Here is a 15,365-nt window from a genome sequence, read left to right as displayed (position 1 = left end):
GATGTGGTGGTAAGGGGCCGTACTGAAGGCACTAGATGACAGAACAATAACAACATAAACAGGTAAAAAAGCATTAGAAAAAAGACTGAGAACCTTGAGTCTATGTGCAACAGTCTGTTCGTCTGTGTTTCCCACTTGGCTATAAAACACTTGAACAAACAGGATGTTATTGCGTGGATTATAGAAAACAAAGTAAAGAAATACAAAGAAAATTGAGGAGAGACCAAGTGCATGACAAATTACAAGAAAGCAACTGTGTGTGTGTGTGTGTGTGTGTGTGTGTGTGTGTGTGTGTGTATGTGTGTGTAAAATCCTCTCTCCTGTGTGATGTGTTGGCACCCACACTCTTTGGAAACTGGTGTGACCCAGTGTGTGTTAACGGTGGTCCGCTTGTGGCCATGAAAGCCGTCACATGTGTTGAGCTGTCCATGTTGTCACATGGCACTGCCTCAAAGCTCAATTTGCGTCCACTGTCATCTTATGCAAATACATGCAAGCACCTGCACACAAAATACCACCACTTCTAAAATGGCATACTGTGCCCTTTATCCTGACCATGCTAAACAGTTTATCAACAAGTGACTGTCATTATGAGGCTGGATGCTCAAAAACACAGCCCGACCCTTTTCAGCAGACAAAAAAAGAGGTAGAGAGGAGCTCAAGGCCTGCAGTGTGAGTGCCATAAAAGCAAAATTTAAACCTCACTGCTGTCTGAATTTGCGTGTGGGAAAACAAAAACGCCTTGTTATGCCCGACGTGAGTGTGACGATAGAGAAGAGGCTATTGAGTGGCAGCAGCAGAGCCGAGCGGCAGCGTGTAAGGACATTAGCTTGGCCGTCTGTGGGCCCACAGCACAGACAAATCAGGTGTCACTTTCACTCTAGCTTTTTACTGGTGACTGGCTAACACGACACCACAGGGACCGCACACAAACACAACGGAAAATACAACTTGTGTTAGATATACAGTACAAGAGGTGAACAAAATAACACAAATAAATAAAACTGTTAAGTACACCAATCACAATTAAAGGCATCTACACAGGAAGGTCATTACACATGTTTTAAATTCTAATGGAGATCCCAAGGTTTCCAGATGTCCCAAACACGTCCTGCTGAATTACAGAGAGATGGATATAAAATGATGCAGGAGACGTTTTAGACATTTTCTATGTGACATAGTGCTGCAGCCAAAAAACAGTGACATCTTGGCTTTAAATATTTCACTCGACAGAAGTGTGTTGTCGCTTCAATGACGTGTTGCAATCATCAGATACAGAACATGTATGTGCAAGTGTTGTGCACTATGCGAAAACAAAATATATTTTCCGAACTTTGAAGCAACTGAAGGGGAAATTTAAGGGAAAATCAGTCACAACTTTTAGATGCAAATTCCCAAAGCAACATAAGGATGTTAACCAAGTTTCAAAGAGCGCATTTAACACCCTAAGTCAGTGGTTCTCAACCTTCTTAGTGTCAGGGACCCCCAAACTGATACACATCAGGCCACAGACTCATATTTGATAAGATGTAGTCTCAGGGATCCCCATCTGCTAAGATTTAGCTATTTAATAACTGTCTATAGATTGTCAGATGAATGGTGAGGAGTGTGAAACCTATGAACTGAACATTTATTCTTATTCATTCTCTCACTGGGATAACTTCTAGTCAATGAACTAACAGTGAAATTAAAATATTCTCCATTTTCCTGGGGATCCCCTGGAACACCCTCCGGGACCCCTGGCTGTGAACTGCTGCCATAAGGAACTAATCTATATAGTAATGTTTTGGGCTATATGTGCAGTAACTTGTCTTCAACCACGTCATTCTACTATTTTAACCAATATTTTTTCCCAAAAAGGTCAAACACAAAAAGCAGTTGTAGGACGTACTTGGGCTATATCTAGTAGTGTAAGCTAAATTAAGCTAGCTACATCTTGGTGAAACATCCACGGGCTAAAATAGGCAATGCACAGTTGGACAATATGTTGAGTAATTTGCATCGACTGTGTGAGCTGTCAGCTCCAAGCCAAAAAGAAGCAGGAAGGCTTTACATCATTTCTGACTCTTGCTCAAGCCAAAAAACAAAATAAAATAAATCCACAGGCAAGGAGGACTGGCACAAAGACAGGGAAGCAAATGAAGGACGGACACAAAAGAGGTTTGATCGAAAACCAACTTTGGTGCAGAGTGGGAAATGCTGAGGAAAGGTGAGTGAGCGAAAGAGATGGAGAGGAAGAGCAAGATAAAGAGCAGGAGGTAAAGTGCTGATAGAGAGAGTGAGTGGGCAGCAGCCAAGACGGTGTTTGCCTTTCTCTCTGTGTTTTCTGCCCATGAGGGTTAATGTAAGAGTACAGAAGCAAACAGAGAAACGGATTCGTGACAGCAGGTTGGCACAGCGAATCTATCTGGGTAAATGAGCTGTTATGAACAGTGCTTTATACCAGCAACACCATGGCGACATGTAGGACAGAATGGGTTTAAGGTTTTTGATAGTGGGCCTAGTCTTTATGAACCCTACACATCCAAGCCGAGCTTATCGTTGTACTGTAATATCAACATGTTGACTAAACGGATAAATAGAAGTGGCCTGACTGATTGCATTGTCAACAGTTTATATAAGGTGTGTTGGCGAATGCTGCTCTGCTGTGTGGTGCTGCAGAGCTGTGAATCCTCAGGCTGGAAGAAAGAACAGCTTTCTCACCCTCCCACTCCTCCTCATCCTCCTCCACTCATACCACCGTTTGCTGCCGACCCCCTGGGTCAGCTGAGCCCAAGCCCACACTCCTTCAGCTGGTCGCTCTTGCCCTCTCCATCTCTCTGAACGTCTGTCCTCCTCCTCTTCTTCTTACCTCACGCTTTACCTCTGTACTTTCTTTTCAAACGGATCTTTCGGCCAAGCCGCACACCATCTCCTATTTTTGTTTCCTCAAGGGTGTTGATAGACTTGGCAATTTTTGGGGGTCACTTAGGTGGCTGCAACTCCCAGCAAACAGGCTACAAAACATGCATTCTGATGCTTCCTAGCAACAGGATGTTTCCATGTGAGTGAAGCAAAAACAGTGAGGCAACTCACTGGGTAGTATTGCACCTAGGCTGCCCGGTGTATTACTGCTGCGGCTCTCTTTCACCTTCTGTCAGTCACACTGTCTCCATGTAGCTTTGCCTTTCCTCCTGCCGCTCTTCTCATCTTCTTCCTGCTGCTTTCATGTTTTCTCTTTCCTTCCGCTTCCACCTCTGTAAAAATTCTCTTTCCTCCTTCTGTCCCTCAAAGGCTATGTTCAGACAGGCAGCTTAAATTTTTTTTTTTCCACATGTATCCAATATGAGTCATACGGGATACTGTTCATAAGTCTGACCAAAAAAAAACTTGAAATCCGATCTTTTCAGATAAGCTTTAAACCGCATTCACAGGTGGGTTGAAATGTGATATGAACTGCATCTCATCTGTAGTTGTACCATTCAGATCGGATAAACCAGAAGGGTTTTCATCACTTGCCACAGGACACATATTTGATGTCACATGATGCAACAAGAAAAGCAGAGAACAAACACTAACGACAGTCACTATCCTCGCCTTTTGCTGCATTGTGATGGTGACAGCAGAATCTACTAACATGGCATATTTCACCTTCCTTTGTCACTGCCCTGTATGACTAATGTGTTCTGCACTGCAACTTGAAAATGCCATCATGACACAGGCCAAAATAAGCAACAGAGAAACTTCTGTGTAGCAACACGTAGTTGGGTTTTTTTTGTTTGTTGTTTTTTTTGCCAACATCAACTTCCAACACTTTTTCCAGCTACATCTCCTCCGGTCAATCTGTCATCATTCACAGTCCACATGTTGTCCTCCTACTACCCTCACCACCTAAAATGCCCTCTTCCTCCACACCTTCAGTCTACTTGCTCCTTCCCCACACTCCCTGTCTTAGTGGCAGTGTGTTTAGGAGTGATGGGTGAGGGCTGCCCCGGCCATCTGCTCCAGCATTGAGGATTCGAGATTTGGAGGCCGAGGGGCTGCTGGAAGAAGACAACAGACAGACTGAGGAGCCTCTGGGAAAACTGAGAGCTCACTCACAACGAACAAAGGAGAAATGACACTGCTGGTAATAATACAAATGCACACACCGTACAGCTGGGCTTGCAAGCACACAGGATGCAGGTGTTTAAAAATCCATGTCTCAATGTGAAGAACACACAGGTGTTGCTCTGGCACTGGATTGGAGATGACACGGTTAACGCTGTTAAAGTCAAAACGAACCCATTCACCTTGTTAAACTATTAAACCACCATTAAACACAAACACACCTAATTAGGACCCATGGAGAGTTGGCAACACAGCTAACTGGCATACTCCCCCACGTGTCCATATGCTCATAGTGTATAGAGGGAAATATTTTTGTCTGTGTCTTCATTTACACATCAAATAAACTAATAATGAGCACTGAAGCACTCTGAACCTCATGTAGGCTTACATTTGCACACATCTACCACGCAACCCACAAATACACGGCAAGTGAATGAATAATGAAGAACTGTATGTTGCACTGACACACAACACAGAGTAGCAAACAATGTATTAACAGTGATATCCACAGAAAACAAGACCAGATATAACTAGGGATGCAATGATTCCATTGCCGGTTTTGGTCCGATGCTGCACTCGTAAAAACGCGCCAACACAAACATACCCGAAACCAGCATGACATGACCATGAATGCTAAGGGGCCAGTATCACAAGGAGGTACAAAGACAAGATCTTTCAACACAAGAAACTTGATAAAGCATAAAAAAAAATCAACACATCACAGAGTACAACAAATTAGCTAATGCTGGAAGCCGCAAAAAACAGCAACCAACTCCAGCACAAACACTAGAGAGGTGAAAAAAAATTGTTGAGACAACAAACCGTATCCAGCTGCAGGCCTGCAGACCGCCTCTGTGGCTGGGCTTGTGGAAATGAACCTCATGCTTTTAAAACAGAGAGTAGTGTGGGGAGAGACGGGACGGAGGGCCGCTGGACATGGATACAACTGAGTATGTACCATGGAGAGAGCACAGTCTCTCGTGTAGAAAAATCACTCCAGTACTGGGCAGCTGACAAAGTGTGGACCCCGCTCTGGCACAAATGTCACGACTGTTTGTGACATGTCCATGTTTTGTTGCAGTTTATGTCAGTGCAGGTTTTTGGTCCATTACTGGAACAGTGACAGTGACATGTTGTATTGTTGTTGTAGTATTGTGAGGATGTATGTGCATGTGGTCCAAAAGACTGTTCCATCAGATTCAAGCAGATGTGACAAATAGTATTTAAAAATAACTATTGTATTTAAAAATTTATTTTTAAATACTATAGTTTGTTTAAGCCTTGTTTGCTGGGTATGGCTTGCTACCGAATGAAGATCGCAGGATTTGCAAAAAAGTGAAGAGCATACAGCAGGTGCATCCTTTTGTATGACCTTCTGAGTTCTCTAAAAAATGACATTTAAACACTCTGAATGAATGAACTCAAAATGTTCTAGACAAATCAATAAAAATACAGCATGTTTTACTTTAATTCCACAAAAGAGTCTGAGTTTTGGGGTGCGTTTTTAATGGATTTTTTGAGAAATTCTTTCACGAGTACTATTTGTTCCAAGTCTGTATGTAATATGCAGCAGCGTGAGTGAATGTAGTCCCTGAAACAAGATAAGAGCATACAAGGAGGGAGGGGACAGTTCACATGAACTCACTCACCCTGGGTTGCCAGTTTTCATATTGCTTCTGCAGGTTGGCCCCAATAGTCTCCAGGGCTTTCTGTTGGCTCATCGAGAGAGGATCTGGCAAGCAAACACAGACGCACCGTAAACACACTGAGATCACACAGAGCATGCAACACTCCTAGCATGGCAAAACCACAGACATTCAATCTGGAGCTGACAAATCAGCCACAACTGCATTATTCACCATACAGATTTACATTACATTCTTATGGATGACAGTCTGATTTGGGGCACCCGAAAATCTAACCCAACAAACCAAACAAAAGAAAACAAATTCTACCATCCCGATAAAAGACAGAGCCATGCATGACTACAGAACTAACCCAATAGGTGAGGTAGAAAAAACATTTACTTTATCAGCATCAAAGCAAATGTTTTGATTTCACAGCCACTTTCATATCAAATCAGATGTAGTGTTAGGAAAAATAGAAACAGCACCTCTAGTTGAAATATTGATGAGAGAAAATCCATACGGCCAGAAGAATATAGATTGAGGGAGGATCAAATTCCGCTCAGCATGCAGAAAACAACATATTGGCAAGATTGCAGGAGATATTGATATGCTTTATGCAGAGACAATTAAACCATTGCTTTTATGATGAATGAAGCCTTATTGTTAAAATGTAGGAGTGCAAAAACAAAGCTTAAGTCTGTTTTGAACAAAAATCTATATCATTTATTAACTATTTTTACTGAAAACACAATATACATTTTGATGGTGGACAGTATTTACTAAATCCTGTGGGATGAATTTTGGGTTCAATATCATACATATGCAGCATAATAATTCTTTCCATAATTCTCAAGGACAGGGTTTTACAAGCTTTTTCATGTTCTGGAACCCCAATTTAACTTTTAATAAGTGACTGACCCCCATTTGAATTGATTTTGCCTTATAGAGACCTTTATATCAAGAGATATTTTGGTTTGTGAAAGGTGAAATAAATCTGATATCCATCCAGCATCACTATATATATATCATTTTAATAATGATATATATAGCTTTGTTAAATATAGCTATATGTTTGCACAATTGCATGGCAATACTGTATCAATTTTTTTTTCTGCTTACCAGAAGAAGGAACATACAGAGGCACTGCCTGCATAGCTCCCTTTCTCTAGTGCTGGAACCAAGTTCCCCAGGTACTAAGGCTGGGTGTTGCACCATAATGCTAGTACTCCAGCCAGCTGGCCAAAATAAAAGCTAATAAATCATATATAACATATATAATATATGTTGTCGCAATACTCAGCAAACTGCAAAATGTTTGAAATTGCAATATTATTGTATCATGAGGTATTGATAATACTGTATTGTGGGACCTCTGGTGAGTCCCATCCCTAACCCAAATCTCACCCCTCTCACCCCCTCAAGCAGCAACTGACAGGGCTACACATTGTCAGTGTCCTCAGAAGCCACTGAAAAACTAGCAGAAAACTTTTAGAACTGTACTCCAACTTTATGTGTTTTCCTAAGTCTTAAGAGTCAAGTGGTCTCAAGGGACTTAAACAATGGTTTTGAGGTGCTGGTTCAATAGGGACGGTTCCTTTGTTTTTGTTTGGTGTCACGTCATCAGGCTCTGGTGGGGGCAGAGTGTTTTATCTGTAAGGGCCGCATGCATCAAGTTCCCTTGGGAGAGCTGAGAATATCCCTAAATGCTGTGAAATAAAAGCAAGGGAAGCTGGCGGTAATGTTTCACACCACGCCAGGACTGAAAATGCACTGCGGTACCAGACTTGAGAAACAGTACTAGACTAAGAATTTTCCATAACCAGACCAATCAGTGTTTCATGCCATAGTTACTATTTTTATCTGGGATAAAATTCACACTCATAAAAGTAAATGACTTCAAAAATGTGTTTATTTACAGTGCACACAAATCAAGTTTATTTTGTAGCCCATGAGCACAGAGGAGCCTGTGCATTAGCAAATGTGTCCCAAGGGAAGCATTTTGTGTAGATTTTCCTCCATCTCACTTAAAAAAAAGGTATCGATGGCTAACTGATGGGAAAAAAATCCAAGTGTTTATCTGACTGTTAGACTTTCTGAAGCATCAATCTGCTGTTCCTTTGAGTTAATCAGTGTTTTGTATTCATGCTGGTGTATGTCTGAGTGTGTGTGCTCACCTATCCAGCACTCCAGTCTGGCGCAGGGGGACGTCTTGACTACGTCAGGAGGGTCCACGCCCACATTGAGACACAACACCAGAGCAACACTCACCGTCTTCATCTGGGGGAAGACAGAAAGAGAGAGAGAGAGAGAGAGAGAGAGAGAGAGAGAGAGCACAGCTTCAGCAACACATTATCTTCACATTGCATGCACACACACACACACAACTCACTTCATGGACAAGAGTTTTTGCATTAATGATAAATGAGCACAGGCAAAGCATTTCATGCTTCAAAATTACAGACGAGTGCACACACACATGAATCCACCTTTTAACTGGAGTCCACCAACTGAGTCCCACACACAGTGCAAAGTATCTGCAGTGCTTAAACACTCAAACACACACACACACACACACACACACACACACACACACACACACACACACACACACATACATACATACAAAAACACTCTGTACATACAAGGACACACATGACTTGGTCATCTAGCTTAGATGACACCAGTTTTGCCTGAGGGTATATCAAATCACACAGTATGCCGACTTTTCCATATACACTCAGTGGCCACTTTATTATGTATACCTGTACAATTTAATACAATCCAATACAACTGATCTGCCATAAAGTTTACATTTCTGCTGCCTATAATGCTCAGGTTTTCTTTTTGTCACAGAAATAGAGCTGTTCATTCACTTCTATGTTTGGCACTGAGCTTAAAGTTAGTGCTGCTGTTGGACTGAACTGCATTTTATTGAGAGCTGTTTCTACTATTCTGTCCCCATCATTGTATATAAAGAGAGAGGACAAAAAAAAATAGAAACACCTCTCAATATAATATCTGCAAACTACAACCTCAATAATAAACATAGGATCAAATTTCACATTCTCAACAATGTCAGCAAAAACCTGATTATAAACTTTGTTAAAAGGTAGAATTTATGGGAGAGCTGTAGCATTAGACTGTACAGGTGGATCTAATAAAGAGGCCACTGAGTGTAAATAGTCCCATGGGGATTTGCTCGACCCAACATAAAGTTCAACTTACCACCAATGTGCAGTAACATCTACCGCATCTTGTATGATCATACGTCACAATTTTGCTTTCTAAACTTAATCAAATACCTATGCATTTTTTCATCTCATTTAAAATATAAATAAAACAGTTTTGTTGTACAAAATGCAAAAGCTTCAGTAAAGCAATTTTGTTTGTGTTATTAAAACTTAACACTGTGTTCCTTTCAACAAAACCAACTAATTACGTCTTTTATGTAGCTCATTTTCTATTTATGTTCTTTATAATTGTTTCAAAAGTCAGTACTGGTTGATGTCAAGACAACTTTACCCTGTTTTATCTTACTTATCCAGAGAACTTCATCTAAACACACATGTTCTTCCGAAGCATGGAGTGTATAGTGGTCATAATGTAAAGAGGATGAGGGGAAAAAAGTAGTGGGGGGTGTGGGAACACAAAAGCATCCTGAATTCTGCATTTCTAACATTTTTTCCACATTACACATATAAAACAAAAAATAAATTAATATTTTTTTTTAAAATGAAGGTGCTTTTTGCTGCCTGAGGAAGAGCGTACAACTTGAAACATGATGCATATCTGCATGTGTATAGCATTTTTGTCCATCAATGCCCCCTAACATGCTTATGAACCATGGTACTAACAAAGCTTTATTAAATATGTGTTTGTGGGCTGTTTTTTTACAAGCTCAGAGCCACTTTAGAAGCTTAGGGGTGGTTTTCATCCCAGTGTTTCCTGTGGTGGCCAAATTAAAATAAATAAATACATAAATAAATAACTACTGCTCATGTTGAAGGCTACAAATGAGCCATTGCAACTCGTCACACTTGACGTTACAGTCAGTGGGGAACTAGCCAGCTCAATAATTTCTATGGCAGAGGAAACACACATTGACACCAGGGAGTTTCCAAGTACAAACTGCAGTCTTCTACTGTCAGCCAGTGAGGCTCCACTGAAGCAAGTGCAGGTTATGTTTCTTGCCTCAGAGCAACTGGACAGTAGCTGTTGAAGGAAGAGAGAGCATAGCTTACACACTCTCCCCACTCTCCCCCACGTTTTCCCAGCTGACCAAGGGAAGGCAGTGTTTCCGCTAGGATTTTTTTCAGCAGCGGGGGGGAAAGGGTTTTGCTGCACCTGGGTGGTGGGCTAGATCCAAGTGAATGTCAATAGGTAATTTAAAAAGTATGAAATAAAATGACACTTGACTGCAAAACAAACTTTAGAATATATCTATTGATATCTATTTATTCATCCATAATGCCTGTTTGAGCTAGGGTTAGGTTAGCTAGTAAATCTACCTTCACTCTTTTTCTCCAGTAATGTAATCCTATCCTTGTCTCTGTCTGAGGACAAAATACTGTACTCGGCCTGTTGATGGCTGGAACATCTGTGACTCACTGAGTGATGAACCAAGAATGTAATTTCATCAGCTGGCTAAGTTAAGCCACTTCCCTGTATACATCATTTCAAATTAAAATCCCTCAAGAGTTTCATACACAGTCCAGCTGTCAATAGCTTTTGACCTAGTCTTGTTTATTTGGTAGTCATGACTTCACGGCCTGTCACTGTTCCAGTTCCTCATCCTCAAAGTGGAGAGAGAGCAGACGACCGTTTGTCTGAATTCGTGAAGCTGACAGCTCCACATAGTTGTATAATTGCGACTTCATGACAGTTCATAAAATTCTGAAGCAGCGGTGGCAATAATTTTGCACCGGTGGGCTGCTGCTGCAAAATTATGGTACAGAAATACTGGAAGAATCTAAACCAGCTAAACAGCAGTGACTGGCGCATTTCTCTACCCTCAAGTCTCTCGTTGCCCGAGACCCCACACCACCTAGATACCCCCTGATTAAGGAATTTAACCTGCACCTCCCCCAGTGGAGATGCTCAACAACTGACTGCTGTTGTTGTTGTACTTGACAGCTCTGTTGTGTTGTTGTGTAAAGGTCAGTGGCTACACACTGAGATGTCAAGGTAACTAATCCAGAAGCTGCAAACCACTGGGACTGAGAGCGAGGTGAGATATAGGTCATCTGAAATAGGAATCATCGATCTAGTGGTATGTGGCAAGCCCTTACAACATGCACACACTCTTTTTCTGGCACCACAGTGTAAACTACATATTGAAGTGATAGTGACTCAGAGCACCTCAGAAACACCTTTCCATCAACAGGTCTAAGTGTGTGGTGAAGGCCAGTGACCGCCGGCCACAACAGCTGCCAGTTCAGCCAGGCGACGGCTTTCATGCTGTCAGGCGTGACATTACACACTGGCTTCGTTATTTGTGTAACACCTTTGCAGGCATAAAATCACAGAGCACATCACCTTTTAAAACAACATCTACTTTACAGATGTGTCTTGCTCTCTCAAGTCAGATGTCAGTTATGTGACACAGAGATGCTGCCAAGGAAACAGGAAGGTTATGGAGGAATGTATGAATTAGAGATGTCATAGTTGATATGATCTGGTGAAAGGGGGCTTTGGTAGATTTCTCCATAGATCTATCAAGGTCACTGTTTCTGCAGTTCTTTAATATGCTCATTAGCCCTGCAGCAAGCTCATGTGTTCCTTGGTTCCTTGATTTTTTTCAAAGACAAGGTCAGACAAAAACATCAATTTAACATTTCAATAAATATGCATATGTTCCAGCCTCATGAACATGGCTGGCTCTACCAGACACCATAACATATCACAAGAGATGCCAACACCCCGGCAAAAAAGAAGTTATTTACATAAACTCAAAGTTACTGACAAAAAGCAAAACTGAGATGGAGGTTCCAGCTCAAAAGAACAAAAGAAGAGGAAAAGATTGGGCCAACCACACAACCAGCATATGGCCTTGCACAGTTTTCTCCTTTGAAAATTATCATCTTTCCATCTTTCCAGGCTTTACAAACCATCTCTCAACTATTGGTAAATACACATCCTCAAAAAGAACATGTCATTTCAACACAGCTGTGTATTTAGTTAGGAACACTTACAATAGCTCCTAACTTGTCTTGTGTCTATAGAACATATTTATGTTGGAAACTATTTTTGTCCCAGTTTGGACACATCCTACAGGGTAGTATATTGGTAAGATTTTGTTTTTTTGTTTTTTGTTCAGGCATAGATGTGTTGCAGCATTCATTCATTCATTCATTCATTCATTCTCCGAATCACTTATCCCTAAGGGTCACGGCGAGTGCTGGAGCTCACTGGGCGGAAGGCAGGGGTCCAGGGTGTTGGACAGGTCGCCAGTCCATCACAGGGCAGACAGACAAACAAGCACATTCACACACACATTCAAACCAAGTGCCAATTCAGTACCTATCTCTAATTCACCTGACTTGCATGTCTCTGGACTATGGGAGGAAAACAGAACTCCCAGCGGAAACCCACACAGACACAAGGAGAACCTGCAAACTCCACAGAGAAAGGACCCTGGGAATCAAACCCAGGACCTGCTTGCTGTGGGGCAAGAGTGCTAACCACTGCACCACCGTGCAGCATTAAAAAAATAAAAAATAAAAAATAAGAAAAAAGTAAAAAGTCAATGTTGCAGCATTAAAGAGGCAATTTATGACGGCCTTACTAAAGGTTGTCCAGGACCAACTTTAGTATTCAAATTAGTATATTCATACATGCTACAAATAAGTACAGGACACACAGTCTTTACACCATGTGTTTTATTAGTGAAGTTATGACATGTCAGCTAGATGAGTGCAAGCAATTTAGTTAAAATTTACTGACACAACTGGTAACTGTGGAGGTAATGAAATGTGTTAAAAATAGCATGTTAATGTAATTTTCTGTTGTCCCACACGTCCTGCTGCTGAGTGGCTGAGTCGCCCATTGGAAAAGTCATGTCAGAAGGAAGGAAGTGGAAGTGGAGGTTGCCAATCCCCAGAGCCTAGCAGGGGGGCAAATTTGTGTTTGCTACTACAGCAACTGAATTTCTAATTGACTTACATTCATTCTCTATAGCCTTTCCCTAATGTCAGCCAAAACCAACTTATGCCTACCCCTAACCTTGAAGTAAAATTGTGGATGTCTAATCAGTGTTGATGGCAAATGTAGTCAACTGAAGTAATAAATTCCTAATTGTGTGCTATACTGATGGAGAAATCTGACAAATGCTGCTGCTTGCGGAGCTGTGCGTGCAGTGCTTAAATTACAAGGATGGATTCCACAAGCTTCTAATGCCCATTGGTCAAATCCTTCCAAAACTTTCTCAGCTCACTCGGCTCGGCTCTGTGTACAAAACTCTTACATAAGAAAATTAAAAAGAAAAAAAAACTGTATCAACAACAAAGATGCGAGCTGGCCAGTGAGAGAGAGACAGAGTAGCAGTGGTCATGCGAGCTAGAGAATGAATGAAGAGAGGGAGCGGTGATTTTGAGGAACAAAGTAATGTATCAGAGAAATAAAATGTTATTTTCTGATTGTTTCACAGCACTTATTTTCTAGAGCACAAATAAACTACACTGCCCACGCCTCCACCAAACCCTGCAGGAAGGCACCAAATCACTGGATTCTGTCTGTCTGAAGCCTCAGTTTCTCCCCACTGCATTTCTTCAGCCTCATACTCTGTCTCCAGTAAACACAGCTGAATATCTGAGGCAGACAAAACACTGTAAAATGTGTCCTCCTTGTCCATAAAATCCTCTGCACTCATATTTTGGAATGCCATTGCTGCTGTTAGAAATACAGAAATACTGAATTGCAATACAGCCAAAGACAACAAGGAAGTGTTGTTTTTGAGTGGCATCTAGACAACGCCCCCTGGCTACCCATGATGAACCTGCCTGTAATTTTTCGTTGAATCCAACTACGTCACTGGACACGTCAAATGACAATACTGGTGCTGGAGGAAAAAGAAGATATTGCAGCTGCACCCCAGAGACACAGAGAACATCAACAACATGGGCAACAGCTGCAGGTGTTTTTCACACTAGATCTCTAACTGGGACAGATTGAGATAAAGTTGAAAATCTGCAAAGTGACTCTTTACCCAATAAGCCAAAATGAGCACCGAAAATGTAACAAATTTCATCACTGTATGTGGAAATACAAATTAGCAGTAGGGGGATCCCCGGGAGAATAAAGACTAAATCCCTGCAAACACTGCAGACCATAGATATTTTATTGTTCTTTTGTACACAGTATGTTTAAATTTATTACTGGTTTTATTTGGATATTCTTTTGTATTACATTGATTAGTTGTTGAATTAATTATCTTACCTTTCCCTTCTCTTGTGTGTGATAGGTTAGCATAAGAGTATATCTACTCCCATACAGGTCAGTTTTGTTGTGTTGAGATCGCTGTATGTTTAGTTGACCTCTGTTTTTCGAGTTTAAAGTGCCCATCCCTTTATCATATTCTTTTTGCTTTTTTTTTACATTGAACCTCCATGGACTTTGTAATCAATTGATTGATTTTTCTTGAAAAAAAAAAAAAACACTGATCAATATTGATTTCAGCCTTGTGTTCTCATATCTTTTGGTGCAGCCCACCACAAAGTCACTGGAGTACAGTACGGCTGGCTAACAGAAACTTCTCATCTCTGCTATTGATGATAGTGATTGGTTTGGCAATTGTTTGTTGATGATACAGCTTGTTCAGGGCTAATGTCACATCCTTTCATCTCTGTCTCTCTGTCTCTCAAAGCCTGATGGCGTCTACTTTGCCAAAATCAAAGGCAAAGGCATCTTGGCATATGACTTTTTAAAACAAGACTTGAGGAAAATGTTACAAAAAAACACCCCATGTTATTCTGAGCTGTCTCTACTATGAAAAGATAAACATAAAGACACTTAACTTCGGTTCCCGCAAGAACACTGTACATGTTTAAACAGGGGAACCTGTACAAATTTTAAGATGAGACTTTAGGTCCACGTGTTTCTGTCCTGCATTCAGATTCAAATACGTTGATGTACCATCAGCCTGATGAGGAATAACAAAGCTCACAATGACTAAAATAATGCATGCTTAAATGATAAATACTGAAATAAAAAAGTATGTGTGACTGTACTGAGTATTGCTCTACTAGGATGACAAAACAAGGATTACAAACATTATTGAGTGTAAAAACACTTGAAAACATAAGCAAAACACACAAACAGAACAAGTAAATCAAAACAGGTACATTCACCATCCACGGGGCATGGCTAGACTACAGAAATTAGTACCTATACACACATTTATAAACAACTTAGGACCTACTACTAGTGACCTTTGCCAGGGTGCATGAGGCATATTGTCCGTGTGTGTATCGCAGACATGTGGTGTGCATACTGTGTGTGTACTGCGCCCACGGATGAGGAGCGTTAGGAGAGCTGTTGTTATAAAGGTAATTAAGGCGCCCTGCTCTTTCCCACCGACTGGGGAAAGGTCAGTGTGCTAGTGGGACGAGGCACAATGCACACGTGAGTGCAAAGACACACACAGACACACAT

At 41.2% G+C, this 15,365-nt stretch overlaps 1 protein-coding gene across 5 annotated transcripts in view; it reads right to left on the bottom strand.

Annotated features, from left to right (window-relative positions):
* Window positions 1-15,365, bottom strand: part of rptor (regulatory associated protein of MTOR, complex 1) — a 183,471-nt gene that overhangs the window by 151,877 nt on the left and 16,229 nt on the right. For all 5 annotated transcript variants that reach the window (XR_003928108.1, XM_030048802.1, XM_030048820.1 and 2 more), the window contains exons 3-4: window positions 7,892-7,994; window positions 5,739-5,821 (exon numbers count right to left, since the gene is read on the bottom strand). Coding sequence is in view for 4 of the 5 variants with exons in the window: in XM_030048802.1 (XP_029904662.1) it covers window positions 5,739-5,821; window positions 7,892-7,994 (186 nt within the window). In the remaining variant the exon portion in view is untranslated. The remainder of the gene's footprint in view (window positions 1-5,738; window positions 5,822-7,891; window positions 7,995-15,365) is intronic.

Source organism: Myripristis murdjan, chromosome 1 (assembly GCF_902150065.1).
Source record: "Myripristis murdjan chromosome 1, fMyrMur1.1, whole genome shotgun sequence".
Classification (NCBI taxonomy): domain Eukaryota; kingdom Metazoa; phylum Chordata; class Actinopteri; order Holocentriformes; family Holocentridae; genus Myripristis; species Myripristis murdjan.
This window is presented reverse-complemented; position numbering and strand designations above follow the sequence as displayed.